Source organism: Notolabrus celidotus, chromosome 11, assembly GCF_009762535.1.
Source record: "Notolabrus celidotus isolate fNotCel1 chromosome 11, fNotCel1.pri, whole genome shotgun sequence".
NCBI lineage: Eukaryota > Metazoa > Chordata > Actinopteri > Labriformes > Labridae > Notolabrus > Notolabrus celidotus.
In genome coordinates, this window is record NC_048282.1 from 11774440 (window position 1) to 11796013 (window position 21574).

Below are 21574 nucleotides of genomic sequence, written 5' to 3' on the forward strand. Positions count from 1 at the left end.
TATATATACAAACGGCAGGTAGATAAGTCCATCCCCCTTATTACCCTGTGCCCTCATCACCTATATAAGTTAAAAAAGCCTTCCATATTCGGCTAGTTTTCTTTGTGCATCACTTAGTCTGACAATCATGCTTTCAAATGCAGCAGTTTTTTTTTTTTACCATGAGTCTAACAACTCTTTAAACTATGCAGCCCTGTATTTAACTTTAGCTCTTTAAAACAAAATCAAACACTAAATAAAGAAGTTTCATGTTAAAAAAGTGTTTGGGTTGTCTTGCTCTGCGTCACTCGTTTCTACTCGTTTGTTTTCTGGTGTTCGTCATGACTCAGGCTTTTATCAGGAGCCAGCTTTTCTGCAGTTGTCTCCCTCCCCCAATAACAAAGTGAAGAACAAATACAAAAAGACTGAATCAAATCAGTGTCTCTTCAGTACCTTTAGCAGGACTCCAGGGATGGAAGCTAAGCTGCTGCTAACTTTAGTTCAGCTTATTGCTCCGTCAACCTGCAGGCATCAACAACTAAAACTGTCTGTCCTGGAAAATGATTTAAATAAACACTCAGATTAAAGTAAAGAGATGGGGACAGAGCTCGCACAGTTAGAAAGAGGTTGTAAAACCGCAGTTTGTTGGTTTTATTTCCGTTGTTGGCTGCAGATTTCTTCTCGTCTGGTTAAAAATGTCCAGATCTGATCTTCAGCATGACTTTTATAACAATCCTGCATTAAGATTGCTTTATTGTAGCGATACCACGATGCCAACTCATGCAGTCACACTAATCTAGATTTTAACAACACAGCATCATATATGCTGTCGTTCCTGCACAAACGTCTCTTTAGAGTTGCCCTAAAATCTTGTTTGGAGACTGTAAAGCTCTCAGTTGGCTCTGCGTCAGAGTTTATAACATGAAGCATCGAAGAAGGTGTTTTAATACCTTCCTCCTGAAACGTACGCCAGCAGGAGATGTGTCTGTTAGCAGGGCAAGGAACAGTATTGAGGTTAATGAGGCTTTATTGACACCAGCTGCTTTCACTAAAGAACAGGCACCTTGCCAACACCTGGCACGCTTAAGCTGCACCACCTGCACTGTTACCTGCGTGTGTGCAGAGAGCAGAGTGTTATCAGGGTCAGCCTCACTCACTTTGTGCAGGCCAACACCTCCATGTTTTGGAGAGAGGTTGCAAACCATAGTGGATTAATATGAAATCAATGCCTCCTGCAGAGAACGGGGATATCTGTTTCCTAAATATCACCATCTTTCCCGTACGTGGTTCTCTGTTCAGTCTCTTCCTCACATCTCCTCGTCTTTCTGTGTCAATGAGAATGAAATTAGTCGCAACAGGTGCCCGATCTCCCCACGCTTTATTGGCCACTAAATCCTCCGCACGGCTCGGCTGCTCCGGTGTTCAGGAGGGATTGTGAGACCAAGATAATGTCAAGACAACCATAAAGGGATAGGGGATTATCAGCTTTAACAAGGGCTGGGTGCAGGAAACAATACTAACACTGACAGTGTCTCTGTCAACAAGATAGGCTGCTTTATGATGCACTAACAGCACAGACACCAGGCAGCTTTTATTCTAACTTATTGCAGCTCCTTTAAGAGGAGACAGCCGACGTCTATCACAATAACTTCACTCAGCATGTGTAGTTATATTTATTCTACTTCTAAAGTCAGACAGAGGAGCTAGCAGAATATAACCAGAGAACTTAATGCAATTTACAAATAATCAACATTTCTTGCAATGCATGTCCATTAGAAAAGCAGAGTCTGTGTTTTACTTGAATTTACTGACATGATATAACACTTACTTTCTAACATTAACACATTTTTTAAGCCCTTAGAAAGTAAGAGTAATGCTTTTTAATGCATGCTTTTGTGAAAAACATCCATCCAATCATCATTCAGGGTTTAGCACCTCTGATGGATGAGAGCTTGTACTCCGTCTGGATGCAGAGTAGTGAGATGAGCGTCTGCAACTTTCAATCAAAAGTTAAATTAATCGAAATATTGCCGGCACAGCCTCGACGAGGAGAGGAGAGGAGAGGAGAGGAGAGGAGAGGAGAGGAGAGGAGAGGAGAGGAGAGGCAGGACGATGAAATGTAGAAAATATGTCAAAGTATTAACCCGAAGAGAGGTCATTTGGTGCAAGGGTGAAATTATCACATGACCCTATTCAGTGATTATTCGTAATCACTGAATAGTGATTACAAGAATAGTGATTACAATAGTGAAAACAAGAAACAGATGATTTTATCAATTTATAGGAACTAGAAGCGGGGTTAATGTAGTATGATTTTATGTATATCGATTGAGGATCTAATCAGCCAATCACAATGTTATTGATTTGAGTCTTTGAGTCAGTTGTTGTTGTTTCCAGCTCTCTGACATCAGGTTTGAAACGTTACGTTGAGACAACAGTCACTCACACAACAGTAGACATAGACGCTCCACGTTACACCTCTCCCGTTAACGGCCCATTTGTGCGGCAGTCTTGTTAACCAGCATCGAGATGAGGTGCTGCTACTAGCGTGCACTGTCAGCGTCTGTCTCAACCTTTATGCCGGTGTTTCTGTGACGAAGCAGCGTGGCTTGTATGTTTACATTTTACAGCCATGCTCTGTCTCTTCAGTGTTCTCTGTTTCTGAATCTCACACCTCTACACACAGTAATGAAGATAACATTAGCGACTGTCACTAATGTTATCTTCTTCTTCTGCTATTTAATGCAGTTAGCATTCTTCTTCTGTTACTTAAGGAGGTTAGCAAACAGCTTTAAGACGCTCTATAGCCACCGTCTGGTGGGAATACTGTATTACAACCAGCCCCAAGGAAAATGATGAAAATAGTACTTTTAAAATGAGAAAATATTCACATTAACTCTTCGATTTTTAATAAGTCTGTACAAGTAAAACTGCTTAATATGCAGACAGGCCGTCAACATCAACATTTTAAGAGGCTCTCTTTAAAGCTCCTGTGAGGATCTTTCAGTTTGTCTCGATGTTGTCGTGTTGTGTGTATTAGTGTTTGAGCAACAAAAATCTCAATTTTCTTGACTTTAATTGTCAAATGTGGGACTTACAAAGAGATTTTGCCTTGGAAAAATATTAAAGAAGCTCCTTGAGCAGTATGCAGTTTATCACTGTGTCCGACACCTACCCCCGGCAGCAGTTTCAGATATTAAAACAATGTATAGGAACATTCAGTCTTTATGCTGACGGTCTCGTTAGCTATTGAAGGTCATAAAGAGGCTCCTATATTATTTTCAGTCTGTTTCATAATCGACTAAAACTCCTTACTGTAGCTTTAACGTCCATCAAGTACTGCAACAGTCTCAAACATCAGCACACAGATCCGTCCCTGTAAGGAGCAGGGAGGTAAAATGTCACAAATCCAATATGTGAAGGAAAATGAGGCGTCACGCCGCAATTTAAGCTTTAAGCTCAGATGCTGATGGAGCGAGTACAGATTATAACACACCAGATTTATTATTTTGATGTGTTTATGTAATAAAGATAGTCTGTTTATGACTCAAACTGTTCAGATTCTGAATGTACTGGATAATTTTCAGCTGCAGGAAATCTTGTAACACCACATGAGTATTGACTTTATTTAACTCGGCATCAACAAACTGTTTAAATGAAAGTTGCAGCTGTTTAAATAATAATCTAGATCTCCTCTGACTTGTGTTTTTTTTTCTCTCCAAAAGGGGAAGAAGCTTCCTCCGAACATCGACGAGAACGCAGAGGAGGGAGACGTGTCCGACGAGGACAGCGCTGACGAGATGGAGGACGACTGCAAGCTGATGAACGGAGATGTATGTAGCTCCTCTGCCCTCTCTTCATTTATCTCCTATGTGTCCAGCTGATGACTTGTGAATTTCTGCATGACTTTCATGTTCTCGATGGTTCACGTCTGAAGTCGGCAGTAGCGATGCAGCAATCTGCTCTCCTGTCGTTCCTCGTTTATCTCCTGCGGTTTCTGCTGTGTGCTTTTCTTTTTCTTTGTGGCTATTTGTTCTCATTTCCTGCTCTTTTCTCCTTCTGTCTCTTCTTCTCTTTAACTCTTGCTTGCTTCTGTCAAAGTGGAAGGTATTGTATTAAAAGCTCATTCTCAATCATCTCAGAAATCTCATCCATTCATGAGCCAAACTTCTTCAGACCTCGTCCTGTCCGGGAAAGTTTGGAGTTCATCCCAAAAGACACCTGGAAACACCTTCAGGATGCAACGTCAAACAAAGCATGCACAGTTAGAGGAGTCATGTAGCTTAATACAAACAGTAGACTCAGCATCATACAGCTGCATTTATTGGTGAGATGATACAAGAGGACATTTTAAGATGAATGTGTTCAGTTGTGAGCACAAAAAAGAAAAACTGTCTGTGTTTTTAGTGGTTGTTTTTTTTTTTTGGAACAACCAGGTCAACATTGTGTCTGTCGGATCAAACACACAGCAGTGACTGTGCTGCATTATGTATGATCTACAGCTCAGGATTAAACCTACAGTACACACTCTGCACTGACTAAACACAGATTAATCCTCCAGTTTGAGCTGCTTTAGTGGTTTATGGAGACATACTGCCCCCTTGTGGCCAAACTCAGCACGTGCACATTCTCCTCATTGTGACATCTATGGTCTTTAATGAGGACAACTTAATTTGTTCCTCTTTATCTCTTTTTTTTATCTTTAAGGTCAGACTATCATCCTCATAATCATGATCATACATGTGGAAATGCTCATTTATCAGCTCTGCATCATGCTCCTTCAAGAAATCGACACTCCCTTTAATCCTGCATGAAGTATTTACTGTCAGAAGAGGGAAACATTTAACGTTCATTGGTTTCATCTGCAGTACGACCTCAAATTAAGGCTCAGCTCACCTAAACTCCAACAACACCACTTCTGATCTGCTTATTTATTGCATGCAACATTCAAATATTTTTCAGAGGCTCTGTTTGTAATATCAGGAGCCATCAACAGATCAATGTAAAAACATTTATTTCACTGAGCTACTTCTACACTCTGTAGATTTCTATAAAACTGTTGATACGATGAGTGGTTATTTGGGGGATCTGACTCTTAAATGCATCATTTGAACACTTTCCATACGTTCATACTGTTTGCATCATACATGGTGTTGCATCATCACTCTCACATCAGGAATGCGGTGCCTAAACAATCATTAATCACACACTCTGGGAGCTTGTGTATCGTGTTTCATAATGTATTGTTTTTTTAATATTTGCTTCTTGTGAAACTTTGTGTGAGGTAAACAGGCAGAGTTTGAGCCTCCTCGCCAACAGCTATGTGTTCCCGCCTGTCAGTCAAGTCAGTCATATCCTTATTTGGACAAAACTCGTAATCTTGATATCTTCTGAACTGGTGCATTGGAAAAAAAAATCACCCTCCGTACAGTGTGTGCAGATAGAGAAATTAGCTACATAGACCCAAGCCGTTTTTTGAACCAGGCTGTAAACATGTTTATTAATGCTGCAAAGATCGTCTTTTTGAATTGGTGGGTATGTGGTCTCCGGTGTTTCTGCAGCCAGCCTCAAGCTGACTCTCGATGAATTGCAGTTGATAAAACTGCACTGGGCTTCATATTTTGAGACCGGAGGTTGCCGCTTGGTTTCACGTCACAATGCTATGAACTATGGGTAATTCCGTTACGCTAATTCTGCAAAAATGCCCACTTACGGAAAGGGGACACAAAGGACTCATAAAGTCTTTAACAGATCCCTCACACACTTGAAGATTTGACAGTGGGACAGCCCTAAACCCTCACAGACTTAGCGGGAACACGCCTCAAAGTCAGTGAGTGTGTGAGTGTGGACATTGAGATTGGGCTGATCAGTCTCTACTAAGGGAAGCCAAGTGCAGCAGGACAACCGTTGCAACCTAGCAATAATATATGCAGGTGAAGAGCGCTCTGAAATGAAGGTCAATGTTGATAGCAGTGAAGGAAAAAAAAAAAAGGTGATAATGGACATGTTTCTCATTTTCTTAATGTAAATACTATTTAGACAGTGTTTAAAAAGGTATTAATAATCTTTAATGGTCTGAATTTGAATAAATCATTTTCTAAAATATACAATTTATTAAAATTTGAAGCACCTAACTTAAAACAGTTATTCTACAGAGAAGAAATCTACAAAGAAGGTAGATGTCAGAGATCTAGACACTGATAGAAGTCTTCGACCTTCATCCTTTCTCATATAATGCTCCACATAAAGCATCGCAAATTTAAGACGCCTATTTTGTAAATGTCAGTTTGCTACTTATATAAAATCCCTCCAGTGTAAAACACCTGAGTGAAATCAAGTAAAAACATGTTGTGCTAACAGCAGAATCATGTGAGAAATGAAGCCATAACTTCCGTCAGACAGGAGCTTTCTAAAGATGAACTCCCCTTCCTGTCACGTTTGGTTACGCTCCGTATAACCGTGATCACTCTCTCTGTAACTGTTTCTTCTTCCTCCTGCAGACTACGGCCAACAGGAAGCAGGTGGAGAACATGGCCAAGAAGAAGCTGGACAACCTGATGAAGGAGTCTAAGATCCGAGACAGAGAGGACCCGGACAGCTTCACAATCGCAGCTCTTCCTCCTACCGGGAAGTCGACGGATAAAACCGGCTCCAAGGTAAACACAGACAGACAGTCAGAGGTGTTTTATTCTTTCAGGCTGTCTTAAGGATGGGTTTACAGAAGAACAGACTAAAAACTGGTGAAAAGGCAGAGTGAGATAAATGAAAATACCTCTCAGCTAATTCTAGTTCACCAGAACTAGTTATCCTATAAGTATACTATAAGTTTGTCTGCTCTGTTCTATTTTGACCTTATCAAGGATGCATCCTGCACAGCAAGCACCGATCCCAGACTAGACTCCGGCTGATGAAAATCTAAGAAAAATGATTCAGGAAATATCCTAAACTTTGGAAATAGTCAGTATAGGAAGCGTAACCTTTTTTTTTTCTCAATACTGCCTTTAATTACTACTATTTACACCATTTGTATACATCTTAGATTTTTATTCTATCTATATTTATTTTCTTTTTTACTTTTATTTGTACTTATTTTACCTATTTAAACGTATTCTCAATTGTACTCATGTCTGGGTTGCTGCAACAACCGAATTTCCCCCCAGGGATCAATAAAGTAATATCTTTTCTTATCTTAAGCTTCAGCCTACACCTGCTTCAGTTGGTAAATGATTGAGTTTATTCATTTTTGTTATTGTTTATTATTTTTCCTGTTTTAATTTGATTCCACTATATATTTTTTGCAAGTTTTATGGGGTTTTCTCGAGAGAAGCTTGTTAATACAATAAAATAAAATTAAACTACTATACCAAAAACAACACGACAAGAGCCATGAAAGGATTGGACTCTAAAGCCTGATTTATACTTCTGTGGCGTTGCCTACCGTGGGTCTGCGCAGCTCCCATACCTATGCAGAGGCCTACGCACATAGCCTCCTCCAAAATGCAACTACGTATCGAATCTACGTGGACCACAAGCCCTGTGATTGGTCCGCTCGGCGGCATTGTATTTTCCGCATTTACAGCTCTTCCAGGATCCCCGCACTTTGGCCGTGAATTTAATACCCTCCTCTGTCTCCTCTCTATTCTTCCCTGTAATCATGTCTGTATGATAAACAGCAACATTTATCAGCTGTAAATTAACATAACACGCTCTGAATCGCTGTAAAAAAGTAAACGGAGAACGTAGCGGGGCCGGAAACAGGCGACCCTGTTTCCGACCCAGTGGAGAAATGCTGTGCATCATGGGCACATCGATGCACAAGTATGTGGTGCTCATGTCCATGTCTAGAAGTATAAACCAGCCTTAAACCGTTTATTGGTGCATGCTCGTGTTTAATCTGCACCTCCTCATCTGCAGGTAGGACTGTGATTGTCTGCAGAGAGGAGAACCTGAAGGGATTCTTCCACCAAGTGCACACTGTTTGTTTTAATGCCAAATACTCTGCAAACAGAGGAAGCAACTATGATGACATTAAACTGCTTCTTCTTCTTTGTGTGTGCTTAACAGTGTCTGCACAAGAGAGCGAAACAATTGCATTTTTCAGTAAAACTTTTGTTGACACAGAGAATAAAACACATCATTTTTTACCCTTTACTTGTTCTTCTTGACGTTATCAGGCCTTTTGGGAAATCTCAGTGTAACTTACGAAGACTGCAGAAGCCAAAAAAGAAATATTAAGAGCCTAATAACACTCCTCAGAGATAGAGAGAATGATTCCTCTCTCAGTCGTCTCTGTTCTCAGCTTATTAGCATTAAATCAACTCTTTTACTTTGAAATACCCTTCTCAGAGCATCTCATTCATCTTTCTACAACTACACAAGCCTTCAAAATATACTCTGAATACTTTTGTCTGTTATTGCCTCAGCTTTGAATAAATTTCTCTTGTTGATGTCTTGTTTCTGACGACTCTCTCGCTGCCGTCTTCTTTATATATGTCGAGCTGTGAAGCAGAGATGGTAATCCACATTTAATTGGGATCTTTCTGCCCGTCAAAGAGCTGTGATAATGAAGGGATTTCTCCCTACAAGAAAACAGAATAGATAATAGATGTGGTGTTTAAAAAGTTCCCTTTATAAATCAGAGTTTGTCCTCTGCTGTCAGGGTAAAAGTGAGGACGGGACGGACACAGCGGACGAGTCGAACTCCAGCAGCAACAAGCGGACTGGACGCTCCTTCATTGGGAGTTTCTCCAAACGCAAGGTTTGTGTTCTTAATCCCTTGTCCTGTTTCTGAAGTCTTTCATTTATGATCCGTCTCAGAGTTTGTAAACAGTACCATCACATGACGACAAATCTTTCAAATATCTCTGACTTGTTAACGAATCTTCCTCCTTCAGAAAAAGACAACCAAGCTGAAGAAGACGTCGAGTTTTGAGGACACCGATACCGACCAAGAGAGCACAAGTAGTGCCTCCAGAGCTCCATTACACCACAGCAAGTATGTAACACACATGGTTACTTTCATAATATGTCTGCATTCCAGATTGAATTAAGCTGCTGTAAATGTTTGTGCATATCTGTGACCTTTGACCTCTGTTGACCTCACAGGAAGAAGAAGACCATGAAGTTGTCCAGAGCTCTGTCTGATCTGGTCAAGTACACATGCTCTGTGGGTCTCTATGACATTGAGTCACAAGGTAAAAACTTAATGACGATCACCTGTGTGGGTGTCAGATGATATTGTACAGATTAGTCTAGGTGTGTCACAGTGATGCTCCTGTCTTTATCTGACTTGATAACATGTAAACTTTTTGATGTTTTGTTCCTGAGTCTAACCAAGAAAACAAACCTCTCTCTGTGTCGCCACCTGCAGCAAGCTGCAACTGGCAGGTGTCGTCTCTCAGTGAGACCAAAGCCCACCAGGTGATGCAGCAGAAAGCCTCGGCCTTCATCCAGTTCAACCAGCGACAGCTCTCCCGTATCTACCCTTCCTCTTACCGCGTCGACTCCTCAAACTTCAACCCTCAGCCTTTCTGGAGCGCCGGCTGCCAGCTGGGTACGAACTTTACCCCACCCACCACATGCTTTGTGATCATGATTCTTTTTTTTTACATTTATTTATTAATAAAATAATTCTTTATTTTGTATTCATTTATTAATTAATTATTATATAACAACTATTAATTGAGCATTTATTTATGATATAATACATATGTGTTTGTTAATGTATTTATTAATATGTATTTTTTATTATACATCATAATAATGTATTTATTTATTCATTGATTATTTTTTGATCAATTAAGCAAGACTTATTTTTGCTTTTCTAGTTGCAGCTTTTAAGTCAGTATATGAAAACACACACCCCTGCAGATCTTTGATCTTTTCTTTTTTATAGTTATAATAGTTTTAATTTATTTTTAATATAATATTTATTTATGTACTTAATTATTATTATAATATAATAATTATCTATTCATTAATTCATTTACTTATTAATTCAAATATAATATTTATTTATAATATAATATTTATTTATTATACTGTACTTTTTTATTTATCTATTAATTATTAATTATTATAGAATTATTTATCATCTATTTATTAATCAATCAATCAAGTCTTACTTTTGCTATTCAAGCTGCAGCTTTTTAGTCACACCAATCTGCAAAAATTGATGACGTCTTCTCTTGATTATAGTTGCCCTCAACTACCAGTCAGAGGGACGCGTCCTGCAGCTCAACAGAGCCAAATTCTACAGCAACGGCAATTGCGGCTACATCCTCAAACCATCCTGCATGTGTGAAGGTAAGCTCTTACCTTAAGATGCATACATCATTTCATTAAAAGGAAGATTTTCTCACATTTTCCGCTGTAATAATTCCATCTCTAATTTCAGTTTTGCACCTCTGGGCAGAAAAAGCGCAATGTTTGGTCCAGCTGATTTTGTTATTGTGTCAGCATTAGGCAAAAGTGCAGTCAAGGAGTCCTAGTATTCAGTGTGTTTTTGTCTCTACTCATGCAGGTGCCTTTAACCCGAGCCTGGAGGACCCTCTGCCAGGTCAGATGAAGAAACAGCTGGTGCTGAAGATCATCAGCGGACAACAGCTGCCCAAACCAAAAGACTCCATGCTGGGAGACAGAGGAGAGGTATGAAACACACTCCATATTCATAGTTATAGTCACGGGACCAGCGTGGAAGCCTGGAGGTCATACAGAGTAAAATGAAGGCTTCCATTGAACGCTCTGTGGAGCTGCTTGTTAATCGTCCATCCCTTCAGACTAACGCATGTTTAAATTGCCAGAACTTCACGTTGGTGATGTTTACATTTATCTACACCGCCGCCTGGATGAAAACCTATAAAAGTACAGATAGATAAATGTATTTGGATCTGGTCGGGTCAGTAACACTGCAATTTGAGGCGTGTAGAGTGAGAAATTTTTCCTCATCAGAGCAAAGGTGACTGATATCGTTCATGCAGATGTGTAAAACCTTCTCCTCCCTCCTTAAGTTCACTGTGAAGCCTCTACACTAAATATTAACCTTCTCCTCACCTTACTTCAGACCACTTCATCACCAGAGTGTCAGGATGAAAGTGTCCAGTTGTGGAAACAGCAATGTTATCACTAAGCTAGCATTAGCTGGTTTGCTAGAGGTGTCAACAAGTTAGCTCTGGAGTTGTTTACATCAGTCCACGCACACCGATCATGTCAGAACAACATTGACTAAACAATTTTTTTTTAATTAAAACACGTAGTTGGCAGCAGAGGCCAGTCATTTCTCCGTAAGGTCGGAGCAGGAGGAAGCCTTTTTTGCCCTCCAGGGGGGCGGGTCCATAAGTGTGACATCACATGAATATTATGAATGGGTGACATTAGGTTAAACCGTTTGATGTTTATACTTCAGCACTGAGTGTGACGTCTCTCTGTCAGATCATTGATCCCTTCGTGGAGGTGGAGGTCATCGGGCTTCCTGTGGACTGCTGCAAGGAGCAGACCAGAGTGGTGGATGATAACGGTGAGTTAATGGAGCAGATGTGTGTCAGGGTTGAATCAGTGATGGTGACTTAGATAACTGACAAGATTTCCAAGCAGCTTTGAACAATAAATGTAGAGTTAACTGAAGCCTGGTTTCTGTGCACGGATGGAAACACGATGCCCCGTGTTTGTACTAGCTGTGGTTTGTCGTGTGTGTTTTCTGACATGTGATGAATGCATGTAGTGCTGACTTTAAAAACACATCAGCTGAATGTGTTTTTCGGTGAGTGTGTGGGTGTTTGTTCTGTCTGTGTGGGTTCTGATCTATAATTGATGAACTCAGCATTAGAAGACAAGCACAGGCAGCACCTCTTAGTCTGCTCTCTCTCTCTCTCTCTCTCTCTCTCTCTCTCTCTCTCTCTCTCTCTCTCTCTCTCTCTCTCTCTCTCTCTCTCTCTCTCTCTTTCTCTCTCTCTCACACACAGACACACACACACACACTCACACACTCACACACACACACGCTGAATAATAGATGAGTGCTGAGTTCACTCTCTGACTGTCCTGGACTGTCCACTCCCTCTGTCCTCCACCTCTCTTCCTCTTATGTATTCACCATCAAATCTTTCTCGCCTCTGACGTCACTCACGATGTGTTCTTCGTCTCCTTTGACCTCCCTCCGCTCCCTTCTCCGCCTCCTCCACCTCTGCGACCCCTCCCTGACCGTCCGATAGGGTTCAACCCGATGTGGGAGGAGACTCTGGTGTTTAACATCCACATGCCAGAGCTCACCCTGGTGCGTTTCCTCGTGTGGGATCATGACCCCATCGGCCAGGACTTCATCGGCCAGCGCACCATCGCCTTCAACAGCATGATGCCAGGTAAGACACAGTGACGCACCTGCAGAAAGAGGTCAAGGTGAAGGTTTAGCTAAAGTGATTTGTGCAGCATTGTTATCTGCTCTTAACTTTACCTAAAATCCTCCCCCTGCACTCTGCTGTTTGTTCTCCTGTCACATACTTTGGTTCAGCTTTGCATCAAAACTGGAATCAGAGGGAACAAAAAGTTTGCAAGTTTCATTGTCTCATCTAGAGATTAAAGAACAGAATTTGAATATATTCAGGCATATGTGTCATAAAGATCATTATAAGTGTTTTATCAGACTTGTTGTAGCAGCTCTTGGCATCAGTAAAAACAGCAGAAAGTTTGACCTTGTGCTTTAGTTTTATTCCTCTGACACAGTGAAACTGCAACATAAACAAAGCAGCACACGTCGGGGTCTCACCCTGAAATGGCTCTATTTCCCATAACTACCTGCTAACCAGACATTGTCCCACTTATTACCAGGCTACCAACTTAAAATACAAACGGGTTCAAATGAAACTTTGATTAAAAGATTATTTGATTGATTTAAAATGATTTATGTTTCCAGTTTTTAAAAATAGTCCCAGTGAGTCCATGACAGTGAGCATTCCATGGTGATGGATTCTTATTTGCCTGTTCAATTGCGTTCAATTTAAATGTCACAACTTTGAACCCTGCTGCTATCATCACCACCGCTCATGGGTTAAGTTTTATTTTTGCTCATGTTAGTGAAAGTTAATAACCACCATCAAGTGGTTTTGACCAATCAGAATCAAGCATCTTACACAACTGGAAGTGAGAGAGCCGGGTAATTATTGTACAAAGTGAATGAACAGGCTTTGATGTAGATAAATAAAACAGATATAACAATCAGGGTTCCCACACGTCCTGGAAAACCTGGAAATCAGTTGACCAGTTTTCCAGTACTGGAAAACACCTGGAAAATGGGAGAAAAAGTCAAATGTCCTGAAAAATCACATATAGTCCTGGAAAATTATTCCAACATGGCTGCGTTTGACCTGACCCTATTAACAAAACACATCCCCATTCATTGAAAGTTGAGTGCACGCTGTGCTGGAAAAGACAGCGACACTGCGCAACTTTTTTCACATCTTTTCTCCTTCACTTGGTCATAATCATGCATTCACAGACAACGTGAGTATATTGTTTATGTTTTATGGTACATTTGGCTCAATTGCCGTACTCTAGCTCAGTTGTTCTCAAAGTGGGGTCCTGGGACCCCTGGGGGTCTGCGAACCATAGCGTGGGGGTCCGTGAAATAATTTGAATACATTTCTAATAAATTATAAAATTGTGCTGTGTCATTACAAAACAGCATACACCATTGTTATGATACCATTTGGTGGCTCGAAGGGATATGTGAGTCTTGTTACTGTTAATTTTCTGAAAGTGTTTAAGATCAATTACTTGAAAAATATAAATGCTGTCGTGTTGAGTCCACAAGGAATGAAATGACCCTCTTTTTTAAAGTATACAAGTGGTATTTACTTGATTCAAATTGAAGTGTTATCTGTTTATCACTATGGTACAGGTCTGAAGTATTTACATTGATACGTTTTACAATACAAATAGTTCCAAGGGCATCTAAGAGTGCAAATGGTAGTAAGCATGTGCTTTAGTGATGGGAAGTTGGGCTCTTTTCAGAGAGCCGGCTCTTTTGACTCTCAAACGGCTCTTAATTTAGGATCTTTTGTAGCCGTATGTTTTACCTTAATTTTGCCAAAAATAATAGTTTGTGTTGAAAACCCTTTACGTACAGTGTTTTATGAGAAGCCTTATAATGCCCAATTGTGTGCATTTCTTCTGTTACAAAATCATTCTCACCCTGATCCTAGGGTTAGGATTAGGGTTAGGGTTAGGATTAGGGTTAGGGTTAGGATTAGGGTTAGGATTAGGGTTAGGGTTAGGATTAGGTTTAGAGTTAGGGTTATGATTAGGGTTAGGGTTAGGGTTAGGATTGTGATTAGGGTTAGGGTTAGGGTTTTGATTAGGGTTAGGGTTATGATTAGGGTTAGGGTTAGGATTAGGGTTAGGATTAGGGTTAGGGTTAGGGTTAGGATTAGGGTTAGGGTTAGGATTAGGGTTAGGGTTAGGGTTAGGATTAGTATTAGGGTTAGGATTAGGATTAGGGTTAGGATTAGGGTTAGGGTTAGGATTGTGATTAGGGTTAGGGTTAGGGTTTTGTTTAGGATTAGGGTTATGATTAGGGTTATGATTAGGGTTAGGATTAGGGTTAGGGTTTTGATTAGGGTTAGGATTATGATTAGGGTTAGGGTTAGGGTTATGATTAGGGTTAGGATAAGGGTTATGGTTAGGGTTAGGGTTAGGATTAGGGTTAGCTTTAGGGTTAGGGTTAGGGTTAGGATTAGGGTTAGGGTTAGGATTAGGGTTGGGATTAGGGTTAGGGTTAGGGTTAGGGTTAGGATTAGGGTTAGGGTTAGGGTTAGGTTTAGAACCAGATCTAAACTTAAGCATACAGAACTAGAACCAAACTCATGCAAACAGAACCAGAATCAAACTCAACCAGAACCAAACCAGAATCAAACTCAACCAGAACTCAACCAGAACCAAACCAGAACCAAACCAGAACCAAACCAGAACCCTAATAGAACTGAACCAGAACCAACCCAGAACCGAACCAGATCCAAACAGAACCGGAACCGTACCAGAACTGAACCAGAACTGAACCAGAACCGAACAGAACCATACCAGAACCATACCAGAACCGAACCAGAGTTGAACCAGAACCGAACCAGACCCGAACCAGAACCGAACCAGAACCGAACCAGAACTGAACCAGAACCGAACCGGAACCGAACCCAACCAGAACCGAATCAGAACCGAACCAGAACCGTACCAGAACCAAACCAGAACCGAACCAGACTTGAACCAGAACCGAACCAGACCCGAACCAGAACCGAACCAGAACCGAACCGAACCAGAACTGAAGCAGAACCGAACCAGAACCGAATCAGAACCGAACCAGAACCGTACCAGAACCGTACCAGAACCGAACCAGACGTGAACCAGAACAGAACCGAACCAGAACCCTACCAGAACAGAACCAGAACCGAACCAGAACCAAACTCAAGCAAACATTATTAATGTCCTCAGGTTGGTATTGAGAAAAATCTGATGAGCCAGCTTGGATGGGCTGATCCGATTTCTCCTCTCAGTGAGTATTTGCCCGGTCTTTAAGAAGACTCTCTCTGAAGGAACAGATGAAGCCAGGATACACAGCCTCCCCTCCATCACCTGTATCCTATATCCTCACATATGATTGGCCACATGGCCGCCATGCTGACCAATCAAAACAAAGTTCTGCTGTGAGCAGAGCTGGGGCTGAGCACTGAGAGAGCTAAGGAGGGAAAGGAAAAAACTGGGAGCCGGCTCTCTCTTGATGCGAGCCGGCTCTTCTGATTCACTATAAAGCATCGACTCTCAGAGCCGCAGCTTTTGATCATGACACATCACTAATGTGCTTAATCTGTGTTACAATTATGAGGGGGCCATTGACAATTTTCTCACCTGTAAGGGGTCCCTGGCTATTCTATTATCAATTTGCCATCATTTTTAAGTATGTAAGAGATGATTTCATTGATCGCCATAGACTACATGTCTTTCAATGTAGACTTCCACTGAGAGGAACATATTAGACTATTTAGGAACTAAATTAGGAACTAAATTTAGACGGTCATACCAGCTTGATCATCAATGAAAATGTCCTGGAAATGTCCTGGAAAATGATCTCTGGAAAAGAGTGGGAACCCTGAACAATGAAGCTCTAGTGTTATTAGAGTGACTTTTCCTGATGAAAATAACTCAACATACAAACAATCCTTCACCTCAACAGCTTTACAGTTTATTCATAGTCTCTACTACAAGAAACATTCACACCCCTCTCCATGTAGAGTCCTTTCAGGGTTCAGGATCCTCTTCAAGTCGGGATCTTGTCTCACCCTGTCAAGATTCAATTCCCCACATTCAACATTTCTTTCTCAGCTGCTTCTTCTATCCGCTCTGTTGTGTGTAACTCATATCTCTCTCATATCTGTCTTTGTGTGTGTGTGTGTGTGCAGGTTATCGCCATGTTTATCTGGAAGGTATGGAGGAGGCTTCAATCTTTGTTCATGTAGCCGTGAATGACATCACTGGTAAGGTGAGTACTCCTGAAGAGGCCGGATGAAGATTCATGAAATACCTGTAACCTTTGGATGTTTGGGAACTTCTTCAAGTTGGAGCTTTTTTTTTGTTTGTGGGGCTCGGTTGAAATCTGAGTGAAACATTTTCAGATGAGCAGAATAAATGAAAACCTTGAAAACAAAAATTTTATGAATGAAAGAATCTAGAAATATTTTTACATTTCTAAGGAACGAGATATGACCAGTGAAAGTGAATGGCTGCTATTACTGCTAATAAGATACCTCAATTTTAAGACCAATGTTGGTACTAGTGTGAAAGTTGATTGTTTAATTAACCTTAAAGGTCCAAAGACAAATTCGAGTGCAGGTTAGTCCCAAAGTTATGCATGACGCACACTCATTAGAAACAGTCAGAGTTACAGACCACCCATGATGAACAAAACAAGTGGAGGAATCTACAGTATGATGTTATATAGTTAAGATAAAACCTTTAATTATGTTGTGTTCATTTAAGTTTATTGTAGTGAGGGCTTTACTTTTGGTGATCCTGAATTATAGCTCAACTTTATCTATATAGCTTACCTTTTACACATACAGCATGCAGCCCATTATGCATCACAGGAGAAAAGAGAGACAGGAAAAAACAGAAATGGGTGAAACAATAAAATACTTAGACAAGAAACAAGTTGGTAAAGATTAAAAAATATATATCTTAAAATAAGATAAAACAAATAAATTAAAATGAATTAAATATGTAAGACTGGAAAAAAAAATGAATGAGGGTTATAAAAAAAGATAAGATAAATACTAGAAATAAATTGATAAATTAAAAATAAAATAAATGAATAAACAAACAAATATATGAGAAAAAGATAAATACTAGAAATAAAAGATAAAAATTATAGAATAGATCGATAAACTAAAACAGATAAATGAACAAAAAAACAATAAATTATTGAATAAAAAATAGAAATAAACGAATAGATCAATAAATAAATATATAAATGAATAGATAGATAAATGAATAATCGAAATACATTTTAAAACAATTATATTAATTATGCAGTCCAAGGCTTTAAAATTACTTCAGATTAAAAGCCAGAAAAGAAGTTGGTCTTAAGATTTCTTTAAAATCACTCGGAGAGCTTGCCGTCCTGACGTCTAGAGGCAGAGAGTTTGGTGCTTGTGTTTTAAAAGTGAATCATTCAGATCACGTGTCCGCTCCGCAGACTGACTGTGTGTGTAACTGGTGTCTTGTTATGTTAGAAGTGTTGCTCTTGTCTCATGATTAATGCCGTTATTGCTTTCACCACACCAGCTTTGATTTGATTTAATTCGTGTGATTGCTTTCAGCTGTGTCCTGCTGTGTTGTAAATGACCGCTCTGTTGTTCACACTGTCCTTTCTTTGAACTTCCTGTGTCATAGCTGTAGCTGTTTGCTCCCTGTTGTGATCTCTCTGTCACCCACTCATTCTCTCTTTCTCTATCTCTCTTTCATCCTCCTCCTCTCTGATTTCGCTCTCTTCCTGTGTCTGTTTGTGATTTCAGTGGACCCCTCTTTTTCCAAAAGCTCCATTTAGAGGCAGGACATTTTTAGGAGCCCTGAAGCTGCCGCTCAAAACTCAGGTGTAGTGAGATCCAGTCGGCATCATGCATGAGCCACACGGTCAACCCTCTATCACCAAAGTGAAACCCCCCTACTTACACCTCCCTTCTTGTCAGCCAACTGCAAGCATTCAAAAGATCAAGGCCAACTCATGCCTCACATGAGTTATGAAGGCTTTACCTGCCTGCTTCCTCATTGACCCTCCTAAGTAGATCCAATGTCAGAACGCTGCACGGTAACAGAGAGGGGCAGAGAGGAGAGATGTGCTGCAGTGACTCCTCTCTGCTGGGTTTGCTCAGAGCATTTTTTCCTCTTAACTCAGGAGTTTTTTCAGTGCACTGCACTGCAGGGATATTCAGTTCCTCTGCCTCCCAGGACATACACTCCTCCTTTGATCTCTTTTTCCTCCTTTTTTTAAGCACTTTGCTTTGGTTTGTTTCTCAGGGAACTTCTGACGAGATGTGTTTTTGTCAGGTCACTGTTTACTCATTGAATTTATCCACTGCACTTTTGCTGCACTTTGCCCCTTTCTTGGTAATGACATCCTGACATGTTGGTGTTGAGTAGCAATGTCTATTTGTGTTGTCACAATGTCTATTATAACCTTATTGCTTTGGGTCTGCAATTGAGACGCCTCTATGTGAGCTACCGAAACATACAGACCATCAGAGAAAAGATGGAGTGTTTCTATGATCATAGTTTAAACAGTATCATGTTAGTGACAGACACGGTTTATAGCGCCCTGAAGAAACAGAACTTTTTTATACCTTTTCAACATAAAAGATTCACAATGTGTGACACAAATTTGATTATTGTTAAAAGACATCAGAAGGAGATTTTTGGGGGAAAACAACCCATGCATACTGAGCAACATCAGCAAAGAGTCAAGATGAACCACTTTGTCCACAGGGGGGCGCCAGAATCGACACAAATCAAAAAAGCTCTAACAACAGAGCAGCCTGTAGAATCACTTTTGGAGCTGAAATGAACATAGACCTTTTTTATTTGGATTACACATCAAATTTATCCCAAAACAACTATCAGATCCCTAAGATATAGCGTTACCATGTCAGGAATCTGTAATTACAGGTTGGTTGTAGCTGAAGGTAAAAAGTTTTGTCAGGTCTGTTCTCAAGAGGAGAAGAAAAATACTTTTACAATGTTTGTTTGTTGAATGGAGGTTGGATCCATCATTTCTGATGCATTCCAGGAAGTCAGGAAATCTAAACACTGATTGTCTTAAGTGACACAGCATCAAGTAGATTTGTGTCTCAGTGTAAATGTTTGATCTAGAACAGATTGTCAGCTGCTCTTCATGCAGAAATCTGTTTATAGAGAGAAATAAATCCTCCTCAGATTACCAATCATGGGAGCTGGGATTGTGCTCCTCCTGCTTTTGCTCTCCATACAGACTGTTAATCTAGGCCTCTGCCTACAGATTTGACATTATTTGTAATCTGTTTAAAAAGATTAGTTTGGCTGTACATGCCTGAAATTATCTTTGTATCACATGAACACATATAACAATATTGTTGACCCCAGCTGCTTCTTATTAAGACAAGTGTGTATCCTGTGATGTTGGACGGAGTTAAGACTGTGAAGGCCAAAGATATGTCAGGCAGTGAAGCACTGTCTATGATTTAACAGCTCAGATGCAGTCCTCCTTTTTCACTCAGCTACAGACTCCTCCTTTTTTCTCAAACATCATCTATCTGTTCTTCTTTTTTCTTTACTTGTGAAAGACCAGTACGCAGTTGCAAAAATCAGACTACTTGGATCTACTTCTTTCACAGTGTTTGAAACTTCTGATAACAAGCAAAGACTTTAGCTAACGTAACATGACGCCTTATCCCAGTAAGGCTCAAGTTGGTTTGGCTCTTCTGTAATCTGGTCCCGTGCTGTTTTGTCCTTGAAGTGATTTTCACAATCGTCATCGTCATCGTCATCATTCTTGCCTCCTGTCTTTGTGTCTTGTGCAATCACCATGCAGCACCTCAATGTGCCAAAATGTCCAAATGTTCAGGTCAATGATTCACACATCAGCTTGAGCTCTAAATTCTCCGATTTGCTTTTTTAACTTGATTAGACATCGCACACATGATTTATCAACGTGGACCTTTTACCACAAGAGAGCACCAAAATGAAAAGTCTCTCTTTCCAACAGTCTTTATAATCACTATACTTAGATTTAGAGAATACTATACTTAGATTTAGAGAATACTCACTGTTTGCTAACATTTCACAGACGACACCGAGCATGATTCCCCCTCTAATAACTTCTCACTAAGACCACAGTGGCTGTTTGCAGACATGCAGGCTCTAGAAATGTCTAACAGACTAACACTGTGATGGTGCAAGCCCACTGATGAGAGACGCAGTGCCAAACTCTGCTCACACAAGAGTCACCTTACAGTATATCCCAGAATGCTTTGCACGAGGAAGTAGAAAGTTTCAGTACACAAAGAATGCGAGGCGCTCTGCAGCAGTGGGTCCACACCAAGAGGAGCTCACAGCTATGAGCATGTATTACGCAATGATCATGTTAAACACAGAGTGATCATCCACATGTGATACTCCAGCAGGTTTCTTTGGTTGACGTGGACATTGAATTAGCTTTTGAGCATGCTCAGTGTACAGAGAGTGCCCTTGTGTTGTTGGAATAATGCAGCGTGCATCAGTGTCACCTGCATTATGGCAAACATTGTTTTTTTGTGTCACGTTGCAATGAGTGAATGGTTCAGTTTGTAAGGATTGGTTGTGAGTTTGACGATGATCTTCTGTTGTGTGTTTGTTTCAGGCCAGAGCAGCCAGCGGCATAAAAGGGCTGTTTCACAGAAACCCAAAGCAGGCTTCCCTGGACAGCCATGCTGTTGCACAGCACAGCCGTAAGCACCCGTTCGGTGCCCACCTCCTCCGCCGCACTGCCAGTGCACCCACCAAAGGCCAGCCCAAAATCAAGAAGGGCTTCCCAGAGATCGACACCAAAGACTACAGCTCAGAGGGTGCAAGTGAGGAGCGAGAGTCTGAGGACCGGGACAAGGCTTCTGCTGCCGCCTCTCACCAGCCCTCGACACAACAACACCGCAACGGGGACTCACTGGCATCCCACCAAGCCAAAGGCCCCTGGGACCGACCTGACACCAATGGGGCTTTTCACCCTGAGGAGGGTAAAGGTAAGAGCCCTCTGTTTGCTCGCCGGCCCATGAGCGAGCCTTTGAAACGGGCCAGTCGGCTCAGATTTCATGACCCGCTGGATATGAAACAAGGTGTGTTCGCCCGGGTCGCACTGAACAGCTCGGGCAGGGTGGGGATGTCCTCCAACTGCATCAGCTGTGTGGTCGGAACCAAGGAGAGCCCAGAGGCCGAGAGGAAGGGTCAGGTTAAGGAAAGACAGGGCTGTAAATCCAAAACTGTAGAAGGGGAAAGACAGGAGAGGAGTAGCCGCTCCTCCTCGGCTAAGAGGCAAGATAAGCACGAGTCTGTATCC

At 41.0% G+C, this 21574-nt stretch overlaps 1 protein-coding gene across 3 annotated transcripts in view; it reads left to right on the forward strand.

The window, feature by feature from the left end:
* plch2a (phospholipase C, eta 2a) overlaps positions 1 to 21574 on the forward strand; it is a 78206-nt gene that overhangs the window by 50987 nt on the left and 5645 nt on the right. For all 3 annotated transcript variants that reach the window (XM_034695417.1, XM_034695416.1, XM_034695415.1), the window contains exons 10-21: positions 3705 to 3812; positions 6480 to 6635; positions 8639 to 8737; positions 8874 to 8974; positions 9085 to 9173; positions 9350 to 9532; positions 10177 to 10284; positions 10502 to 10626; positions 11410 to 11494; positions 12189 to 12335; positions 16419 to 16498; positions 20885 to 21260. In XM_034695417.1, coding sequence (XP_034551308.1) covers positions 3705 to 3812; positions 6480 to 6635; positions 8639 to 8737; positions 8874 to 8974; positions 9085 to 9173; positions 9350 to 9532; positions 10177 to 10284; positions 10502 to 10626; positions 11410 to 11494; positions 12189 to 12335; positions 16419 to 16498; positions 20885 to 21260 — 1657 coding nt within the window. The remainder of the gene's footprint in view (positions 1 to 3704; positions 3813 to 6479; positions 6636 to 8638; positions 8738 to 8873; positions 8975 to 9084; positions 9174 to 9349; positions 9533 to 10176; positions 10285 to 10501; positions 10627 to 11409; positions 11495 to 12188; positions 12336 to 16418; positions 16499 to 20884; positions 21261 to 21574) is intronic.